Source organism: Protopterus annectens, chromosome 14.part0, assembly GCF_019279795.1.
Source record: "Protopterus annectens isolate FY-2018-M chromosome 14.part0, PAN1.0, whole genome shotgun sequence".
Classification (NCBI taxonomy): domain Eukaryota; kingdom Metazoa; phylum Chordata; order Ceratodontiformes; family Protopteridae; genus Protopterus; species Protopterus annectens.
This window is the reverse complement of record NC_056748.1, coordinates 1,117,810,230-1,117,831,480: the sequence shown is the minus strand read 5'-3', so window position 1 is coordinate 1,117,831,480 and position 21,251 is coordinate 1,117,810,230. Positions and strand designations below refer to the sequence as shown.

The following is a 21,251-nucleotide window of genomic DNA, read 5'->3' as shown; positions in this document are numbered from 1 at the left end:
ACAAAACGGAGATTATACAACAGGGAGTTTTACTTCATTGGGAAAAGAAGCCTATGCCCTGAGACATTACAAACATACTGCTGTGGCAAACTTTTCTGAATAAACCCAGAGACACGCTTTTCTTATAACTGTTGGGCTCAATGCAGGATCATAATACCTGAAATGATGGTTAGGTTAATCTATACATGGTACCAGCTATAAACACTAGGAATTGTGCTTTAATAGAGCAGGAACAAGCAGATGAGTAATCAGAGTGTATTTTTTCAATGATAGTAGGATTTCTACTCTGATTCTTATGGAAGCGTTAGATACAATGACGTCAGGACGCTACATATGGCTTACATAAAAAAGGTGAGAAACGTGAAGGAAGCAATGATGCTGGGTGCAGTGTTGACAGAATCTAGAACTAAGCAAAGACAACAGAGCATCACAAAGGTAAAACCAGCTGGAAACAAATCTGTCAAATATAAAACGTAACAAAACCCCAATAAAAATAGAAAGCATAGCCAGATTTCCTGCAGGACTACTAACAAAACAGGACCAAGCAATGACCAAAGGTGATGAAGTTAACTAGGACCCACAAACTGCCAAGTAACACAAGGGTTTTCTAATCAGCAACTACAGAGCTGGTAATGTAAACAGCAAAAAAACAAATGAATGGCAAACACTGATGCAAAGTCAAACAAACCAAAAATCAACAATGTAAACAGCACTTATAATAGAACAGGACCACAGTCCGACCACAAACATTTCTAAGCTCATGGCAGGTGCAAAGTGGCAAAGACAAATTACACACTTAAATATACTTATGTGGTATATGAATATGAAATAAAATCTGAAACCATCCACATTTTGCACATAAGGCTATTACATTACACCACTATTTTTAATTTAATAAAGCATGACGGACTGAAATGCGTTTTCTCTACAAGTAAAAGACAGTCTTAGTAAGGAAGACTACATCGGCAACCTCATTTCAAAGAAATATTTTTGATCTTAGGCTATACATAAAACAGTCATCAACATAATTCACTTCCTGAGCAATACTGTGTCAGAATTATTGATTTGCTTGATAATTGTATTTAAAAAATGACATACTGTAAAATAAATTTGCGCAGAAAAAAAGTCTTGCATTCTCATTCAAGAAAGAAAAAATGGCAAACAATCTCTGGTGTAATTCTACACGTCTAAACTCATTAAAAAAATATAGAATCTCTTGCATCTTCCCTTCATGAGTGTAATGCATTTGCATTCTATAAATTAACTTATGTCACATAAAATATGCAGATATAAATAAAGGTCTGCCTTCCTAAATCACTACTAAATTGTACTGTTAAAATGTTCCCCCTACTACAGTGCAAAGCAAAGGTTTTCTGTTTCTGCATTCGATGTACTTCTCAGTGCAATCCAAAAATAGATTCAGTGATGGACATTATTGTAATGACTCCTACATTATACGACCTGTAGATAGGTTCTACTAGCTGAGGAGGTACAAAGGGTGAAGCCACCTACATGCAGTACATAAAGTGCCCTTTACTTAATGCATGTGAAGTTTCTAAACATGGGGAAAGAATAGGACTGATCATTTGGGAAACAAAGAAAACTCCTTTAAAGACACACAACTCATATTGAAAGAATCGTTCTAAAACTACTTGCTAAACCAAATCATAAATAAAACAAAGGTTTTGAATAAAAATTCATTCTTGACTTTCTGCATGGCACTGTCTAACTTCTGTTCATGAGACTATTCCAGCATCATAAATCTCTAACCATGGTACATTTCCAAGAAATTCTAATGTGTAGACATTACACTAACAATAATAGAAAATATTCAAAAGACGATGCATATTGCCCAACATCCTAACAGTATGGATCAATATAAATGAGATTATACAAGATAGTTTACAATATAATTTCTCTGTATAACAGATGATATTCAGCTTTTTTTCTAAATAAAAGTCACCCTCTTTGTAATAAATGTTTTTTTAAAGCACAGACCTAAACATTATAAACTGAATGCACTGTATAGATCTGCAGAACTGAATAATAAAAACAGAAAGCCTCACTAACAACCCTTATTAAGCAAATAATGAGCACTTCCTGCTTCCTTTAAAATGTCCATATCATGGTGCAATAGAGGGATAAAGCCCCGACTTTGACCAAGGAAATTCAAGATTGAATAATGTCCGAAACATCTTATTGGTGCAGGCTTAGAGAATGGGTGTGTCTATCCCTAGGGAGAGGGATTATGTCTGACATCTCTCTAGTCATCTCTGGCAGAGTTTACACCCCAGACAAATGATGACAGGTTTGTGGGGGTGTTAGAACAAAGTACGATTGTGCAAGTTGAACTTTCCGTAACAGTACATGTTCAGATGATCACTGCTGCAGTAGCTTTACCAATATAGGTTATATCCTGCCAAGGATTTAATAGCCAGCCAACTTCCAATACTTCAGCGCACCTTCCACACACCCAAACTGTTGAGCAGCTCAAGTTGTGCTGGGTAACAGACAAGCCTGGGCATTATGACCTTCAGAGCCTTCCTGCCAGCAGAGAGAGGGAGGCTAAGCCCTGAAAAGCCAAGGCTAAGAAAAACAAAAACTGATGTCCACACACTGATATAAAAAAAAACACATCAAAAACAAGGGGGATGATGGAAGGGTGCAGCTATTGCAGCAGTGATCATTCAATCATCTAATGTTATGGTAAGTTCACCTTACACAATTGCACTATATTCTTCATATTAGTCACTGCTAAAGTAGTCTTGGCTATATGGGTAGATTACCATAGCCAACTATATTTGGGAGGAGGAAGAAGGGTCCAGGTGCCCCTGGAAAATGGTCCTAACAAAGCATGATCTAGTCCTAGAGAAGGAATTCAGTTTTTAGTGTTCTGTATAATTATCTACAGAGGACCAAGTAGCAGCTTGTAGAATACTTCTAGAATCCAACCCTTTCTAAAAGCCGTAGAAGTCAAGGTCTTTGTAAAGTGGGCATTGACCCTGACTTGAATAGATTTGTCATGATGAGTATGACAAAAGGTATTAGGCCTTAGATAACCATTTGGAAATAGTCTGTTTTGACACCAGTTGTCTTTTCTTTTTACCTTCACAAGAAATTAACAATTGATCCAATGATCTGAAAGATTTAATTCCATCAAAACAGTACCAGAGTTGTCTGTGGACATCAAAGTTGTAGAGTATCTACTCTCCCTCAATTTTGGGTTCAGGAAAAAACTGAGGAGATGAATAGTTTATCTTAAAGTAAACTTGGATACCACTTTAGGTATAAAAAGGACTCATTCTCAAAGAAACCCTGCCCTTGTGGAAAATAAGGTAGGGTTGATTCACCATAAGAACATGCAACTCTGATATCCTTCTTGCAGAGGTCAGAGCAATCAGTAAAACCGTTTTCCATGTTAAGAACCTCAAATTAGACAGACTAACTGGTTCAAATGGAGCAAGTGTTAGATTATTGGAAACAAAATTAAAATCCCGGGGGGGCACTAGTTTACTTGGAGACCTCTTATGCAAAATCCCTTTCAAGAACATTTTGACATTTGACTGCCTTGAAAGATGAAGATCCATTGGCAGACATGCTGAAATGGCCAATAAATTAACCCTGATAGAGGAATAAGAAAGGCCAGAAGCAAACCAGAGAACAACTAACCCTGAATAGGTGCTCATTATGTTGTTGGCAACTAGGAAACCTTTTCTTTTGCTAATACATGATATTCTTGTCTCTATTAGTAATTGAGTGTAACAAACACCCTGTTTTTGGGAGAGTAGATTCATTTTGTGAGGAAACTTGCGGTAACTGCCCCTAGACATTACCAAAAGAAAGGAGAACCATAGTTGCCTGGGCCACAAGAAAGTCACCATAATGATATTGGGGGATTCCTCCTGAATTATCAAAAGTACCCTGGATATTAGTGGAAGGCATACAGGAACATTCCTGTCCAAAGGATGAAATGTCAGCTTCTTCCAGGCCTTCTTGCATGGAGTCCTGGGGCAGACATTTGTCAGTTGATTGAGGCAAGGAAATCTTCCTGAGGAATTCACCACAGATGGATCAAATATTGGAACACCCCTATATCTAGTTTCCATTCGTGAGGGTCTGCCCTTGCCTGCTCAGTTTGTCTAACATGCAATTTTGCTCTGACAGAATGTAGGATGCCTGTACAGTAAAATTTTGCTGTGAAGCTATATCCTAAAGCATGCAAAAGGGGTACAACCTGGTTACCCCTTGCTTGTTGAGTATTGTCTAAACACTTGAAGAGGGCCAACAGACCAAAATTGTTTAAGAGAACTGAGTGCCTTGATCAGGACAAGCATCTCTGATATTTATGTGCTTCTGTCTGTTCTTGGTGTCCAACACCCCCTACACTATCTCTCTAATGAAACTGATCCCCAAGCAAAATCTGAAACATATGTGGTGACTGTCTTCTTCCAAGAATATTTAAGGACATCTGTTATCTCCACCAAGTGATTTCTCTTCTGACAAACACCAGTACTGCAGTCTGAAAAGATAAAGGGTGTTGATGCTAGGACCATGAAGAGCAATTTCAGATACCACTGTATCTTTTTCATGTGGAATTTTGCCAGGAATATCATGAGAATCACAGATGTCATGAGAGCAAAATCTGAAGTTATTTCCTCCCAGTGACTGAAATCTGAATGAAAAAGCTTTAAAATAAATCTAAGTAATGATCTTTTTTTTCCTGTGGAAGAAACAGCTCACTGAACTGAGGTATCTAATTGACATCCCAGGAACACAATGCTGTGTGAGGTTCTCAAGCAAGACTTCCGAATCTTCTCCTGTAATCCCAGCTTGTGCAAGAGATCTCTCACCTTAGAGATTTCTGACATTTTGAAAGTGACTCTGCAAAGATAAGCAAATTGTCTAAATACAGAAAAATGTTGATACCCTGTAGCCTGCAATGAGTTATAACTGGAGCCAGACAATTTGTGAACAGTCTTGGTGAAGTGGATAGTCCAAAGGGTAAGGCAGAGAACTGATAAGGTGATCCAGACATACAAAACCTTAAGAGACACCTGAAGTCTGGATGAGTAGGACTGTGAAAACAAGCATAGTTTAAGTCTACTGTAACCAGGAAACTTGAAAGAGGAAGAGGAGGCAACAAGTTATGAAGTGGTATCATTTTGAATTTGGGAGCCATCACAAACAGGTTTAGGAAAGAATATTCCAGAATTGGTTTCCAAGCATTCTCTCTTTCTTTGAGACTAGGAACTTCCTTGAATAAAACCTCTTCCCCACCTGGGAAGAAGGAACTGATTCTCACACTCCTTGAAAAAGCATGTGATGAAGAACAGGTGGAAACAAAACAGTCTGATCTGCAGGATGAGGAGTGACCCACTGGAAAGGAGGAATTTCATTTTCAGAACCTAGATGTTTGAAACAATCTGTTTCAAGATAGAATAACAGTGATTCAGACTTTCTGGAATAGAAAGAGGGTCAAGGTGGGAGGTGGTCAAAAGGACTTGAATAGTCTTTCAGATTTGTTGGAGTTTCCTTGGTTTTGGGAGATTTGAGATTTATTTTTGAACTTCCTTAAAACTACTACTTAAACATCTGTTTATCAGAATTCTGTTGAGACTGTTTAATCTGTTTTTTTTTTTTTTGCTGAAACTGGAAGAGAAAAAAAATTCTTTGATCAATTTGAAAAAGGACAGCTGAACAATCTTAGAGACTCCATGGATCAGCTTGGCCCGTTCATCATATACTTTTTGATCATCTCTACAGCCAAGGGGTCAGACAATCTCTATCTAAGGGAAATTTTACAATCTCATTTTTTACATATGGAAGGTTCTGATAATGTAACCAGGCAAACCTCCTTTAAACAGTAGCAGTGGTCATAGCCTTGGAAGAAGTATTAAGAGTCATACACACTCTGAAAACAAGGAGTAGTGACTGTGCAGTAGAGGAAACTAAGTAATTTAAAGAAGGTTTTTCTTCACAAGAAGAGAATTTAGATTTATGAATTTATTTATTTATTGACATTTGTTTACCGGGAAATTCCAAATGGGCCTCAAGAGCCCATTTTCAGCAGAGGCTTGGGGAGATAAAGTTGTACTTAACAGAGAAACTAAAAAAAAAATCAAAACATTACATAAGAAACAGATGAAAATTATTCATTTTAAAAAACAATCAATAATATTGTAAGGCATAGAGATATATTAAAAATGTTAAAAAGAGAACAATGACAAAGTAAAACACTATATACAATTCTGGAGTGTGTCCTTTTAGCAATTCGCAGCAGTAATAAGTAAAAGTCATATGTTTAGTTCAGTTGTAAATAAAAAGGGCGAGAGACCGTTTAGGATAGATTAGTAAAAATAGGGAGGAGATAGGAAAAGGTTCTGTAAAGTGGTAGAGAGGGTGGGGTAGCCAGGTGAAGATGAGGACGTGGAGATGGGTAGAGAATCGTACAGAAAGGGGTAGAGAAAAGTTGACAGTATTTATGTTCAACTGGGGATATAACATGAGCAGATGAAACAGATAAAACCATTCATACTTTTACAATATGCCAGAATAAACTTTAAAATACAAGTCTGACAATTTAAAATTCTGAAATTCAAAGCTGCAGATGTATGCACTCCCCCTCATATCTATCAGAGACACTAGGATTTGAATTTATGAAGTACTTAGCAGCAGAGGAGTCAACTAAGGCTACAGCTGCTGGGTCAGGTTTGGAAAGTGTATAAAAATGTAAAAAACTGAGGAACTTTATGCGTCCTCTCTGCCTTTTAAGGGACAGCTGGCTGACTATCAAGGCAGTGAGAGGCACATCCTATAAAGTGTACAAGACAGGAAAAGTGGGTGTAGGTTCTGGAAAATCCTTGTGCAACAACTCAGTACTTTTTGAGGGACTGAGAAACCTCAGTGTTCTTCCATTAAAAATACTAGGACATCCTAACAATAGTCTTAGATAAACGGACCCTCTACAGGAAGAATCAAAGAGAGCTCTCCTCGGAGTCTGAATCAGAAATCAGACAACAAAACCCTGAATCCATCCCTACATCTTCCTGTTCAGATTCAGAATATCAAATCTCTTCAGGAAATGAGGCAACCCTCTTTCTTTTACCAGAAACTACACTACCAGAAGGATCAATAGCTCGAATCAAACCCTGAGCCAGTCCCGGTAAACTTCTCCTTCCCAAAGAAATTTGAGTAGGAGTAGATACAGGCTTGGTTTCGGTTTCTTTTTGACCAGAAAATGGAGCCAACCATGTTACTAATGGCAGCCGCTGCTTCCCCAGGGATGGGCACAACATTCTGACACAAGGACGCCTTCCCGGTTTCCTCTCGCTGGACCAACAAGAGTGGTTCTCTCATACCCAAGGAGGAGACGCTCAAAAGCCACAGGAGAAGTGGCTAACCCCCCCAGTCCATGGTGGCTGTAGATGCTACACCAGAGGGATCTGGGGTAAAAGGCTGTTTGCTTAACTTTTTCTTTTTGTAGCTGGAAGGAGGACAGACTGCAGGACTGGCAATCTGCTCCATAGTCAAGCTTAAAATAATCCCTCTTTCCTAAGGAAAATGAGCAACAATGCCAGTAAAACTACCAGTTTACAAAAGTTAGACAAAAAGTACTTTCAAACACTATGGCAGCCCTGCACCTTAAAATAAATACAATTTCTCCACAAGAAATAGTTTATCAGTTAGATAACACTACTTTTAAACATGACAGAAACAATGAGCATTCCATTTAAAAGTATGTTATAGTCTCAAGAAAATCCATTAAAACACAACATTCTTATTTTTAAAATAACTTTCCTGAAGAGGACAGTGATAAAACACTAGAAAAAGTACAGTTTTGTACCTACCATAAATGTAGATGTTCGAAGATCCACATTGCTGCAGTCCTTACATATGGGTAGTCCGCTGTCCTCGGTCGGCCCGAATACCAAAGTATTAGGCTGACGTCAGTCACGGCGCTTAAAACTGACATCAGGACGTCAGGGTACAAAAGCGCATGACCGACGTCATTTCCTCAGTCTTTTCTTGCCCCAGATGTCAGAAGGCCCTAACAAGAAAGGCCAAAGCCAAAAACCAGCAAAACCTAACCAACCACCCGTGCACTAACCATATTTACACTATGTATAACACAAACCACACCACCACCTTCAACAACAGAGGGGAAGGAGGGAGGGAAAATTGGACTGCAGCAATGTGGATCTTCGAACATCTACATTTATGGTAGGTACAAAACTGTACTATGTTCTTCATCTCACATTGCTGCAGTCCTTACATATGGGTAGAATCCCAAAGCAGAGGTAAGGGAGGATGGCAAAACTATAAGGAATTAGGAGCTGCCAACATGCCTTGCAAAATTGCAGTTGCTAATCCAGCCCTAGATTTAGAGTAAAGTGGAAGGTGGTAATGCTTAGAGAAAGTATGCACTGAACTCCAAGTAGCTGCTTCCAAAATATCTTTAGTAGCCACCCCTTAAAAGGCTGTAGAAGTGGCAGTAGCCCTAGTGGAATGAGGCCTAATCCCAGCTGGAATCTCCTTACCATGATGGGAATAACAGAAAGCAATACAAAACCCAATCCACTTAGAAATAGTTTGTTTTGAAACAGGTTTGCCCTGAGAACCCAAAGCAAAAGAAACAAACAACTGCTGAGACTGCCTGAACCCTTTAGTTCTGCTCAAATAATATCGCAACTGTCTGTGTATATCCAAAGTGTGCAAAATCCTTTCCCCTTTATTTTGGGGGTTGCATAAAAAGTAGGCAAATGAATAGTTTGGTTTAAAGCCACACTAGAAACCACTTTAGGCATAAAAGAAGGGTTAGTACGCAAAGACACCCTGTCCTTGTGGAAAATTAAGAAAGGCTCAACTGCCATAAGGGCCTGTAATTCAGAAACCCTTCTCGCAGAGGTAATGGCCAACAAAAAAGCAGTCTTCCAAGATAAATATTTCAACTCTGCCGATGCTGCAGGCTCAAAAGGTTGTAGAGTGAGTTTCTCCAACACAAAATTGAGATCCCAAGCAGGAGTAGGAGCTCTACGTGGGGGTCTTATATTTTTTGCCCCTCTAAGGAATTGCTTAAACAAAGGCTGAGAAAATAATGGTGGGTCACAGTCATAGTGAGCAGAAATTGCTGCAGCATGAACCTTTATAGAGGAGAAGGACAAACCTTTGTCCAATAACTCAGTAAGGTATTGAAGCGCAACACTTAAATTAGGTTGAGAAACATCAAAATCCTTTGTAGTACTCCAAAATAAAAATCTCCTCCATTTATCTGCGTAAACTTTCCTTGTACTAGGCCTTCTGGCCTCCAAAATAACATTCAAAACTTGCTGTGGAAGCTGAGACCCTCCAGGGTTTAAAACAGAATATGCCAGGCTGTCAGATGTAGAAAATGAAGTTTGACATTGAGTAAATGACTGTTCTCCTGAGACAGCAGGTGAGGAATCGAAGGCAAAGGCCATGGAGGCTCCTGTACCAGACTTCTCAGTAATGGGTACCAGTGCTGTCGAGGCCAATCTGGAGCTATTAAAATCATGTTTGGCTTGTCCTGTCTGACCTTCAGCAGTACCTTTGGGAGGAGAGGCAGAGGTGGAAAGGCATACACGTGAAGATTGCTCCAATTGAATGAGAGAGCATCCACTTTCCAAGCCGAGGGATGAAATCTTTTTGTGCAAAACTTTGGCAGCTGGTAATTTAGTGGAGAAGCGAACAGATCTATGTCTGGAGTTCCCCATAACACTGTCAATCTCTGAAATACATGAGGATCCAATTTCCACTCGTGGGGATCCATAATTTGTCTGCTCAACACATCTGCTAAGGAGTTCTGTGCTCCTGGCAGAAACCTTGCCTGAAGATTTAGCTGTAAACTGAGAGCAGTCTCCCACAAAATCATTGCTTGTCTGCATAGAGGATAAGAATGTTCCCCTTGCTTGTTGATGTACCACATGACAGTTGTGTTGTCTGTTTGAATCAACACCTGCCCTGGAAGAAGTAAATCCTTGAAAGCTATCAATGCAAATTGGACTGCTAACATCTCCTTCAAGTTGATATGTAAATGTTGAAGTCCGGCAGGCCACGTGTCTTGTATCCATTTTCCATTTAGATGAGCTCCCCAAGCTTTGTCTGAGGCATCTGTCGTTAAAATCTGACTCGCCTCTGGCCGGGTCACAGAGAGTCCCTTGTTTAGGTGACATTCCTGAGCCCACCACAAAAATTCCTTTTGAATGCAAGGTATTATTTGAATGACAGTGTCCAAATCTTGGCAGTGCTGTGTCCATACATTCTTGAGATACCATTGTAGCTTCCTCATATGCAGTTTGGCATTGGGAAGTACCAGAATACAAGATGCCATGAACCCCAAGGCTTGAAGGACTGTCCTTGCAGTCAGCCTGGACTGATGAGACAACTGATGGAAGTAAAGAGAAAGATTCTTTTGTTTGTCCGGGGTCAAAAGGCCATCTGGGATGCTGTATTCAGTCTCACACCCAGAAAGCACATGTCCTGAGAGGGTACTAGACTGGACTTTATTTCGTTCACAGAATACCCCAGGCATCTTAACACTGCCATCACATACTGTAAATGATGAAGAAGTTCGTCCTTTCCTTGGGCCAGTATCAGGCAATCGTCCAAATAAGGATAGATCTGTATTCCTCTTAGCCTGAAAAAAGCTACCACTGGAGCCAGAACCTTCGTGAACACTCTGGGCGCAGTAGATAAGCCAAAGGGCAATGCAGAGAACTGATAATGTGAAGTCCCAGCCCGAAAATGCAGATACTTCCTGCAACTGGGCCTGATAGGAACATGAAGGTAAGCCTCCTTGAGATCCAGGGTCACCATCCAGTGATCTTTGCCCAGCAGAGGTAAAAGCTGTTGTAACGTTAACATCTTGAACTTGGGAATGTCCAGATATGTGTTGAGGATGGATAAATCCAAAATTGGTCTCCACGTGTTTCCTTTCTTTGGTACTAGAAACAGGCGAGAATAAAATCCTAGGCCCACTTCTGGCAGAGGAACCGGTTGTATGGCCCCTATTTGAAGTAGTAGAGAAATTTGTTTGTGAGCCTCTAGTCTTTGCTGAGGAGGAACGTCCGGCATGCCTTTGAAAGGAGGCAAGGTATGGAAATAAAACTTGTAACCCTGGTGTATGATATCCAATACCCATTTGTCTTGGGTAACCAACATCCAATTTTCCTTGAAGAGAGCTAACCTTCCTCCCAACGGTGCTGCCAGGCAAGAAGGATCTGGCAGCTGAAAAAATAGGTCATTGGGCCTGTTTACGAAAGGACTGGCCCCTGCCCTCACCCGAAGATTGTGCAGGGGAACTCCCAGTTCTAGGCCTGAAAGAACTCTGAGCTCTGCCCCTACCACGTCTAGATCTACCCCTAGACTGAGAATCATAAGAAGGATACGTCCACCCCTTAGCAGGCCAATTCCTACTAAACTTCGGAGGCTGAACTTGCAAAAAATCTTTAACAGTCTGCATAGACTTAGCCTTGTCTTCCATTTTCTTCAAGACTGACTCCACAGGTGAACCAAACAACACATCAGACTGCAAAGGAGCATCCAAAATCCTTGTCTTAACATGGTCAGATAAATTCTGATCCTTCAACCAGGCGTGCCTGCGAAGAACTGAGCCAGTGGCAGCCACCCTAGACGAGGCCTGCACAGCATCAAAACCACACTGTAATGAATGCTTACCCACCTGTTCAGAGACATGCACCAAATCTTGCAATTCTTTACACTCAATGCCTTCTGCCAGAGCATCCACCTTAGATTTCAATTGAGAAAGAAGAAAGTTTTGAAATTTCAACATATGAAACTGGCAATTCAAAGCCCTCATAGCTAAAGTAGAAGATGTGTAGACCTTCTTTCCCCATCTATCCAAAGCTCTGGCTTCTTTATCTAGAGGAACCGGATTTTTTACAATAGAGGCCTTGACACCCTTAGGTCCCTGACTAATAGTTTCTGGGTCCGCCCTAGGACTCTTATAAAGATATTTGTGAGCCTCAGGCACCCTGTAATACCTATCTGGCTTAACAGGAGCAGGCGGCAGAGAATCAGGATTAAGGGAAGCCTCTGCAAACACATCTTCCACAACATCCAGAACAGGGGGTATAGCCAAAGGCCTATGCTGGGGTAACAGCAAAAACTCCCTAAGCCGTTTCCTAGAATCAGAGAAGTCCTGACCTTCCCACTTAAAATGTTCCCTCATAGAATGAAGTGTCTCTGAAAAAGAAAAATCCTCTGGAGGAGAAGCAGAAGGAGTGGAATCATCTGCATCAGAATCAGAATAAGGAGAGTACTCCTGCAAGTCTTCAGCCGAAGACTCTGAAACATCCGAAGCTTGTTCAAAACTTCCCAACTCTGGCTCCACCCTAGGCCTCTTATCAGGAGGGGGCATAGAACCTCTAATCAGGGTAATCAAATCTTCTGCCATTTAAAGCATGTGCTTCTTAGGCACAGACACTGCTGAACTAGGAGTGACCCCAACAGGAGCTAAAACTGGCCTGCCTCTGGGAGAAGCCTTGGAAACCGAAGGAGAAGGCCTAACCACCCTAGGAAGGGAGGGGAGTACAGTAACTTGAGAAGCCCCCTCAGCCTGACCTGCCTCCTGAGAGACTACCTCCTGCAAAATCAAAGTCTCCCCCTGAGACTCCAGAGAAGTCTCCGTCGGAACCACCGGTTCCACTGAAGCCTCTAAAGAACCGGCGTCCGGAACGGACGACTCATCTTGCCTGGGTTTAACTGCTTTGTCTTTGTGCTTCTTCGCAGAAGCGGGCGCCGGAGAATCCGATGGCATTTTATAATTGCACCGCTTCCCAAAGACCAGCCTAGCACAATCTAACCTTCGCTTAATAGTGCGTTTATTGAACCTAGCACAAAAGCGACACCCAACAACGTCGTGCTCAGACCCCAAACAAGGAATACACAAAGAATGATAATCCCTATGCGGTATCTGTTTCCCACAAGAAATACAGTTATTCACTTTTTCTGACATCCGGTAAAACACTGAGGCAAGAAAAAACCAAAATAATCCCCAACGGGGTACTTAGCCAACTTGGATTCGGTCTGAAACTCCGAATTTGAAAAATTTCAGAACGCCGAACGGCACTTGCAACGCTGCTTCTGCATCGGACCATGCAGCAAAAAAGACTGAGGAAATGACGTCGGTCATGCGCTTTTGTACCCTGACGTCCTGATGTCAGTTTTAAGCGCCGTGACCGACGTCAGCCTAATACTTTGGTATTCGGGCCGACCGAGGACAGCGGACTACCCATATGTAAGGACTGCAGCAATGTGAGAAGAAGAACATTTTAACATTTTTCCCAAAACAGAGCTTCTGTCTAGCTAAGGAAAGCACACGTTAGCCATCAAGTCTCAGAAGGCTCAGAGAGTACTCTTCGATGGCAGAAAAGCTCTGAAGAGCTTCCACCCCAAACTTCTTTTATTCAGCTCAGCTTGTGCTGCTTGACAGTTTGGGCACATAGAAGGTGCCCTGAAGCTTTGAAAGCTGGCTAGTGTCATATGCTTGGCAGGATATAACCCATATAGCTAAGATTACTGCAAAAGTGATTGATATTAAGAACATCAGAGCATATATGGCTGTCCTGTGGACCTAGGCTGGAAACATGTTCAAAATTACTCCTCATTGTCTATCTAATCATAGAGTGAAGTTTGCAGAGGGAGTGGGACTTGATTGTTTACAAAGAAAATTACAGCTTGGCTGCAGTATGATGATCCCAGCTCCTATAAACATCTCCTGTATAGAGGACTTCATAGGCAAAATTTCTATTATATTACAACTGGATGGGTAGGACCTGTTGGCGAAAGGATACACAGTAGTGTCCCCAAGGGAGAGCACTGGGATGAAGTGACCATAGAAGGCCAGGGGATATGAAGTCACTGATAAGCTAGAACAAAAAAAAATGTACATCATAATAATCAATGCATAAATTAATTTTACACTTAAGAAAATGCATATAACACTAAGGAGATAGAATAAATTATGATACATTTTTAATAAGATTTACCAATTGTCATTGGTAACTATTTGGGTCAAGGATTTCATTCTCTGAAGAAACTAAACTGTCTTATTTGCAATGGAATTTATAGAAGTATTGTGTGGGGCTCTTTTCTTGAAATACCTTTTAAAATTATATAAAGGCTTTGGGAATTGGCAGGGACTCCATTAAACTATTCCGTTTTTTTTCCTTTAATGTGTTTTTTCTCGATGTGAGTAAGGTATTTGACTGGCACTCTGTCAAAGATCATTCAGTAAGCTAAAAGGAATAGAGGTAAGACAGAAGATTAGAAATGGGGACAGGAAATTTAATGACAGCATGATTATCAGCCATGCATTGTCAAATGCAAGAGAAGTAAACAGTTACGTGATACAAGGGTCAGCGGTTTGTCTGATGCTGTAGCTTATTCATTGTGACTGTTACAGAAAAGAAATCCCTATCCAAAGGCTGCACAAAAGTCAAGGACAGTAATGGATGGGGAAACACCTGCAAGACCTTTGCCTATGCAATTCTAGCATATTTGCCCAGTAAGACAAATTTTAAAGTAATACTCTGTTGCATCCTGTTGATACAACATGAAGACTGAATGAAGCTCTGGAAACGTTACAGTGAAAGCATGTAAACAAACTGGGAATCATTTGCAGGAAGGCAGCAGCAGTCATCAAGGGTGGCAGAGGTGTAAGAAATGGAACAGTGATTGAAAGCAAAGGACTTCTACAAACTGAAAACTGGAAATTAGAGAAAGAATAAGATATAGTCAAAAATTGTACAGGGGAAATTAGAATGTCTGGAACTGCAGTGCAAGGACAGATGAGAGTTCAGGGAATATCAGCTGCAGATGGAGTGACTGTCTTCAGTTCAGTATCTGTGGAAAAATAACTTTTTAATGACAGAGTTGTAAACCTTCGAAAGAGGATACCGGAATATATGGATGGAAGGGTAATGAAGGTGACTCTTGAAGGGACTAAAACCCAGGATGGAAAAAGCAGCAACAACATAATAAATTCATAGGTAGGTGCTAGGCTATCAGCCCTAGGGCCTATACAACACCAGCCAAAAAGGTATCCTGGCTTTTGCCACCCAAGAAAATTATTTTCCTGTGCCACTGTCGAGCAGGGCCACAGAGGTGACCCCCGGGCTGAATTTCCTATTTCCCATCCAATCAAGATTTTTCTTGAAGAGTGCTAATGAGGAACTTTGTTTGATATAGATAGGTAGTTTATTCCAGGGTATGGGATGTCTCTGGGACAGGAATCTATCCCTCCGGCATGTTCTGTTTATTGTGGTGACAAGGTTTAGGTCCCTAGAGTGTGTATCTCAGAGTTATTGGATTTCTTTAAGTGGAGCATGTCCAACAGCTCTGGGTTTGACATAGCTTTGTATGTTAGGCAGAGATTACCTCTGAGTAGGCGATATGCGATGGAGTAAAGCTGGAGTTTTTTGAGACTGTCTGCGTAGAGCATCTGTTTGAGGCCAGTAATCCTCTTTGTGAGGCATTTCTGCGGCCTTTCCAGTTGTTGATGTCTTGTGAGGTACATACCAAAAGGGGCATTGTACTCTATTAATGGGTCTAATGAGTGAGAAGTAGAGGGGAACAATGACCTTTTTTTCTTGATGAGAAACCTTTTGTGATGAGGTGTGCCATGTAGAAGGATTTCCTAACTACTGTGGCGATGTGATTATGAAAGGAGAGACTACAGTCCACCTGTGTCCCAAGGTCTCTTATCACACTTTTGGTGTTAAGTATACTACCGCCTATGCTGTAAGTTCATGGGTACAGAGTTTTTACCAAAGGGGACAATGCACTTTTTTGCATTGAGCTTGAGGTCATGGCTTTGACACCGGGCATTTGTCTCAGTGAAGCCCTTTTGTAGGATGTTCACATCGTTAGGAGTTTTGATTATGGCTCCTAGTTTGCAGTCATCTGCAAACTTCATTAGCCAAAGACCTTTTGTGTTAGCCTGTACGTCAGAGAAGTAGATATCAAACAGGAGAGAACCCAGGACTGAACCCTGTGGTACTCCACTTGTCACTGGTCTGAAGTCGGATTTGGAGTCTGCTACTTTCACAGTGTGGGTTCTGTTAGTGAGCGAGTTGGCAACCCATCTTGTGACATAGGAATTTATACCTAGTTTAGTGAGTTTATCTATAATTCCAGAGTGGGGGATGGTGTCAAAAGCCTTGGCAAGATCTAGATAGGCTGTGTGAACCACCTTACCCTTGTCTACGGCTTTGGTGACTGCTTCAAAGAAGTCTATCAGGTTTAGTAGACATGATCTGCCTTTTACAAACCCAAACTGCGTGGGGCCCAGAGTTTGGAGATCACCAATGTCTTTGTTTATAAGTTACATGATGATACATTCCATGGCCTTGCAGACCAGGCTCATCAGGCTAATGGGGTGGTAGTTCCCGGGGTCCGTGGTGGCTCCCCAATTGTAGAGTGGGATAACAGTCACTGTGCACCATTCAGCAGGCACAAAGCCTGAGGTGCAGCTATGATTGAACATGGTACTTAGGTGGGGTGCCAGTTCATTCTGTAGTTCATGTAGAACACAGCCTGGGATGTCATCTGGTCCCATGGATGCTGTGTTCTTGGCTTTGGAGAGTGTGGTTTTTACCTGTGCAGCCATGATTACAGGAACTTTGCATTCTTCCGGTATAGAGATGGGCTCTTTAGGGGGTGAGAGTAGGGTAAAGTTAGCACTGAACCTATCTGCCAGAATATTGGCAATAACAATTGGGTCTGTATATTTAGTGCCATTGTGCTGCAACTCAGAGCAGATCTGAGTGTTGCCATTAAGATTCTTGACATAGCTATAGAATGCTTTGTGGTTGTCTTTAGAATCAGTGGCGATTTTGTTTTTGTAACTAGCTTTGGAGGATTTTATCAGGGATTGCAGCTTCTTACTGAGGCTGACCAGGGAGCTCCTCCACTCATGGGATTTTACTCTCTTTTGCAACAGTTTCTTCCTTCTGTTGTACAGTTTGTTTATGGCAAGGGACCACCAGGTTGGCTTTATTTTTTTTGGAGGATAGCGTCGTGGTAATGTTTGGGATAGCACAATCCATGCACTCATGTAAGTGCTTATAAAGTGCAATTGTGTAGGATTCAGTAGTCATAACTGTATTGTCCATCTGCATGGGTGTCATGAAGTTCACCACTTCTGTCTTAAGAAGCATGAAGTTGGTTTTGGAGAAATCTTTTACCATGGTTTCCTTAATGGGGGGTGGGGGCAGGATGTGGATATTTAGGGTAATTAGCTTACAGTCTGATCGGACCAATGAGGCGTTGACTTCAGGTGTGGAACACCGGTCACTCATGTTGGTAATGACTAGATGTAGGATATTGTTGCCCCTGGTGAGGGTGTGGATAAGTTGATCCAGGGCATCGGAGTTTATGAATTTCAGAAAGCGTTGAGCAAAGGAGTTGGTACACGAGTAGTTTTTTTCAGTTAATGGTGGGGTAGTTGAAATCACCCATTATTAGGGTGTTTGGTTGAACCCTAATATTTTCCAGTACATCAAGAAAAGAGGAGTGGGAATCCTGGGGCATGGTGGGTGATCTGTAGCAAGCTACAATTTGGATTGCAGTTTTGCCTAGAGTTAGTTGCACTTGGATAACCTCGGCTGCATTATGCTGAGCAACTAGCCTGGAGGTGTGGATATCCTTAATGAATATGGACACACCTCCACCTTTGGTGGTCCGGTCCAGGTTACACGGCCCAAAAGTGTGGTATGAGTTATAGCCTGGTAGTGCAGGGATGCTCTCTGGAGCCTTGAACCAGGTCTCAGTCACTGCACAGATATCGATGTTCGCCATTTTAAGGAGTGCCTCGAGTGAGTGCATTCTGAGATTTAGACTTCTAGCATTGAGTAGCATCACCCTCAGTTTTTGCTTGCCTGTTCCTGTTAAGGTGGCAAATTTGTCATTTGAACCTTGCCTAAAACAGGCACTATAGGGGCGGCAAGAACCTTAGCCAGTATCCGGAATCCCAGGGGTGACAGGTGCAGGCCATCTCGGGCAAAGCATCATGGTCTGTCAACCATCCCAGGCAGACAGATACTGGATCCCTTTAGAATGGCACCAGAAGCTTAGCCAACTGTTGAAGTCGATCATTTTGTCCTTGTACTGTGGCATCATTCTGGTTGATGGCAGAATGCTACTCAGGGCTAGGGTCATACCTGCCTGGGCTACAAGATCGGATAAGCTCTTCCATGTCTCTTTTCATGTAGTCCAGGAAAGTACATCTCAGGTCGTTCACACCAGCATGGACAATGACAGAGTCATATTTGTACTTGCTGTGGGGTGACCTGAGTGCGTGGGTTATGTGGTGGATCCTGGCACCAGACAGGCAGCTGACAGTAACCTTCTCCTTGTTTAGCCTGGTGAGTGGGACATTAGTGCGCCTGACTATAGAGTCACCTATGACTAGTGTGTTGGGTAATTTGTTTTGCCTTATTGGCTGTGGTTGAATGGAACACTGAGTCTGCGGGCTATGTGCCATTTGGGTTGTGTTGGGGGGGGGTGGAGGTTGCTTGCATTTCTGCTTTGGAGGTCTCTCTTGCTTGAGCAGATTATTAAGGAGAGCCTCCGCAAATGTTTTTGTGTTTTTATGTGTGGATTTTGGTGGTGTAGATTTAGTGAGACTATGTGATGAGTGTGGTGCAAGTGTTTACCTTCTCCTCTTGACTGTCAAGTTCAGTCTTTGTTGGAGAGAGCTTTACCTCCAGTTTGGCTAGATAAGTGCATCTCTCACAGGTTGTAGTGTTGGGTGGTAGAAGGAGAGAGTTGTCTGTGTACATGAGGCAATTTCTACATTGCCCCAAGATGCCCAGATTCATCAGATATACAGGAGAGAACACTGGTAGCTGACCCTTGGACATGCCTGAATAAAAAACTATTTTCCTCTAGATAAGTGAGGAAAGTGAGTACAAGAGCTGTTTTTCTCTAAGTGAGGAAAGTAAGTACCAAAACTGTTTTCCTCTAGGTAATGAGGAAGGTTGAGTGCTGTAGTAATTAGTAGGTTATTTAGTGCTTACAAGTTCTGAACAAGTGCCGATCACGAATAAGCAAATTCAAGTGTTAAAACTAAGAATCTGTATCTGGACTAAACTAGTTACAGGAAAAGGGGGAAAAGTGCAAATGCAGGCTTTTAAATTAGAAAGTTTAGAGATGGAAAAACTGCCCAAATGGCCAGTAACTACAATTTCTGGGCCAGAAGCACTCCTTATGTGGTAGATAGGTTACCTAGTGCTTACCACTCCCACTGATAAACTAGAAGGCTTCCCTCCAACACAGAAAGCTTGGGGGGGGGGGCTCAGAAGCTTACATACAGTCCTGGATACAGCAAATCTGAATCTGGACTACACTAGTTACAGGAAAGGTAATTATATATATATATATATATATATATATGTATAGAAAAGTAGCTAAAACAGCAGTAAAAACAATTCAAATGCAGTGCAAGCTAGCACACTTGACTATGTAGCAATGTTAGACCAAACAGTTTAAAAATGCAATTAAATTAAAAATGACTAAAAACAAGTGCAGGAGGAGTGTATTAGGTAGAATGAGGTAAAGAGATGGGACTGGGGGGAGTGTCCCAGATCAAATCTACAGTGGGGGCAGGCAACTGCAAAAACCTCCAGATTTAAACAACACAGGAATAGGAAGGGTGGGTATAGGAAAACCAACCCCTTCAGCAGAGATCTGAAAAACTATACAGTGAAGCAAAAATAACAGTGCACAACTCTGAAGTCAGCCAGCAATGATATAAAATTAGTCAAAAAACAATAACCAGTACACAACTCTGAAGTGCCAGAAAAATATACTCAGCTCTGTGCATCTCCAGATAGTTTGAAGAGCACTCTGTCAGGACACAGGAAGGCTCCAGCAATGATTCACCTCAAAGTACAAATGAAACAAACTGTTTGCTTTGTAATCACATTGTGTCATGTAATGAAATATGGGGGGTGGGGTATGCAAATTATCCTCTGCCCCTTCCCTTTCTTGAAACTACAGGGGTGTGGGGGGGGTAACAAAAAAAATCAAAAAGTACAAAACTATCTACTGATGCCATCAACTTAATTACATGTAATGCATTTACATTAGTATTTGGTGCTGTAAAATTCTACTAAAAAACTTTTGAAAATTAAAGAAATATATAAATAAAATTACAAGTTTCTTCTTTGCAAATTTCACAATGGTGAGAATTATGTAAATAGCAATAAAGGATATTGGGATGTGTGTTACACAGATTTCTTATGGATTTTGTTATCCAAGCTTCGCATTTGTGAGCAACCAATGTAAGCCAAAAGCAAAATCCAGCATAACCCACAGCCATACGTGGTTTATTGTTATAATAAGTTAATTTATTCATACTGTGGATTCAGATTTTATAACATGTACTGTGGCACTCTATGCAGAATGTGAGGAAGTAATTTAAATTAAGGCCATGACTATTACAGAGAAAGCCAATATGTGAAACAAACTAACAGCAGCACTAACAAATCAAGTTATTTCAGTACTTAGACAACTCTATTAGTAACTAGTGGAAGTTTACCCAAGGAAAGTGTAACACTATTTATTTAGAGTTTGTTAATCAAGTAGATAGGCTGTTCTGAGTGACCCTATTCAGCCAAAACACTAGAAATGTATAAAGGTTCTTCATACATTCAACACAGAATAATAGGGCTGCACCGTGAAAACCAGTTACATCTTATCTGATAATCTTTTGACAAGCGATTATATTTTGTACATAATGAGGAAGCAATATCTAATACGGGAAACATTTAGAAAGTGTAGTAAAAATAGATGGCCTGGCAGAAGAAAGGCATTGTATTTGCTACTGAAAGCTGACAGTTTGCACAGGTGTCATGGTTGTCTTTTGCTTGATTTATCTACTGTTTGATTATAGACCCTGAATTTTGTGTGGCTTCATAAAAGGAAGTGCCTTGAACACAGGCATTGTTATTACAGCAGGTATGCAGAAACATTTGGTATTGATAAACAGCTGCACTTCCACAGAAGCAAGCAATCCAAAGTGCCCTACCTGTGTATTTGTTCACTCCTGCTTCAGCAGCGACATCAGAGAGCACAATAACTCCTCTCCCCACATCACTCGCAGCTTCATCCATCTCAATTAGTGTGTGAGGTCCCACTTTTCCACTAGCATAGTTGGCAGCATAGATCGAGTATCGGCCAGTGCCCTGCGAATGAGAAGAAATGAGAAT

General features: G+C 41.3%; 1 protein-coding gene across 2 annotated transcripts in view; it reads right to left on the bottom strand.

Moving 5' to 3' along the window:
* CRTAC1 (cartilage acidic protein 1) overlaps window positions 1–21,251 on the bottom strand; it is a 2,772,383-nt gene that overhangs the window by 1,885,071 nt on the left and 866,061 nt on the right. For both annotated transcript variants that reach the window (XM_044056906.1, XM_044056905.1), the window contains exon 5: window positions 21,071–21,227. In XM_044056906.1, coding sequence (XP_043912841.1) covers window positions 21,071–21,227 — 157 coding nt within the window. The remainder of the gene's footprint in view (window positions 1–21,070; window positions 21,228–21,251) is intronic.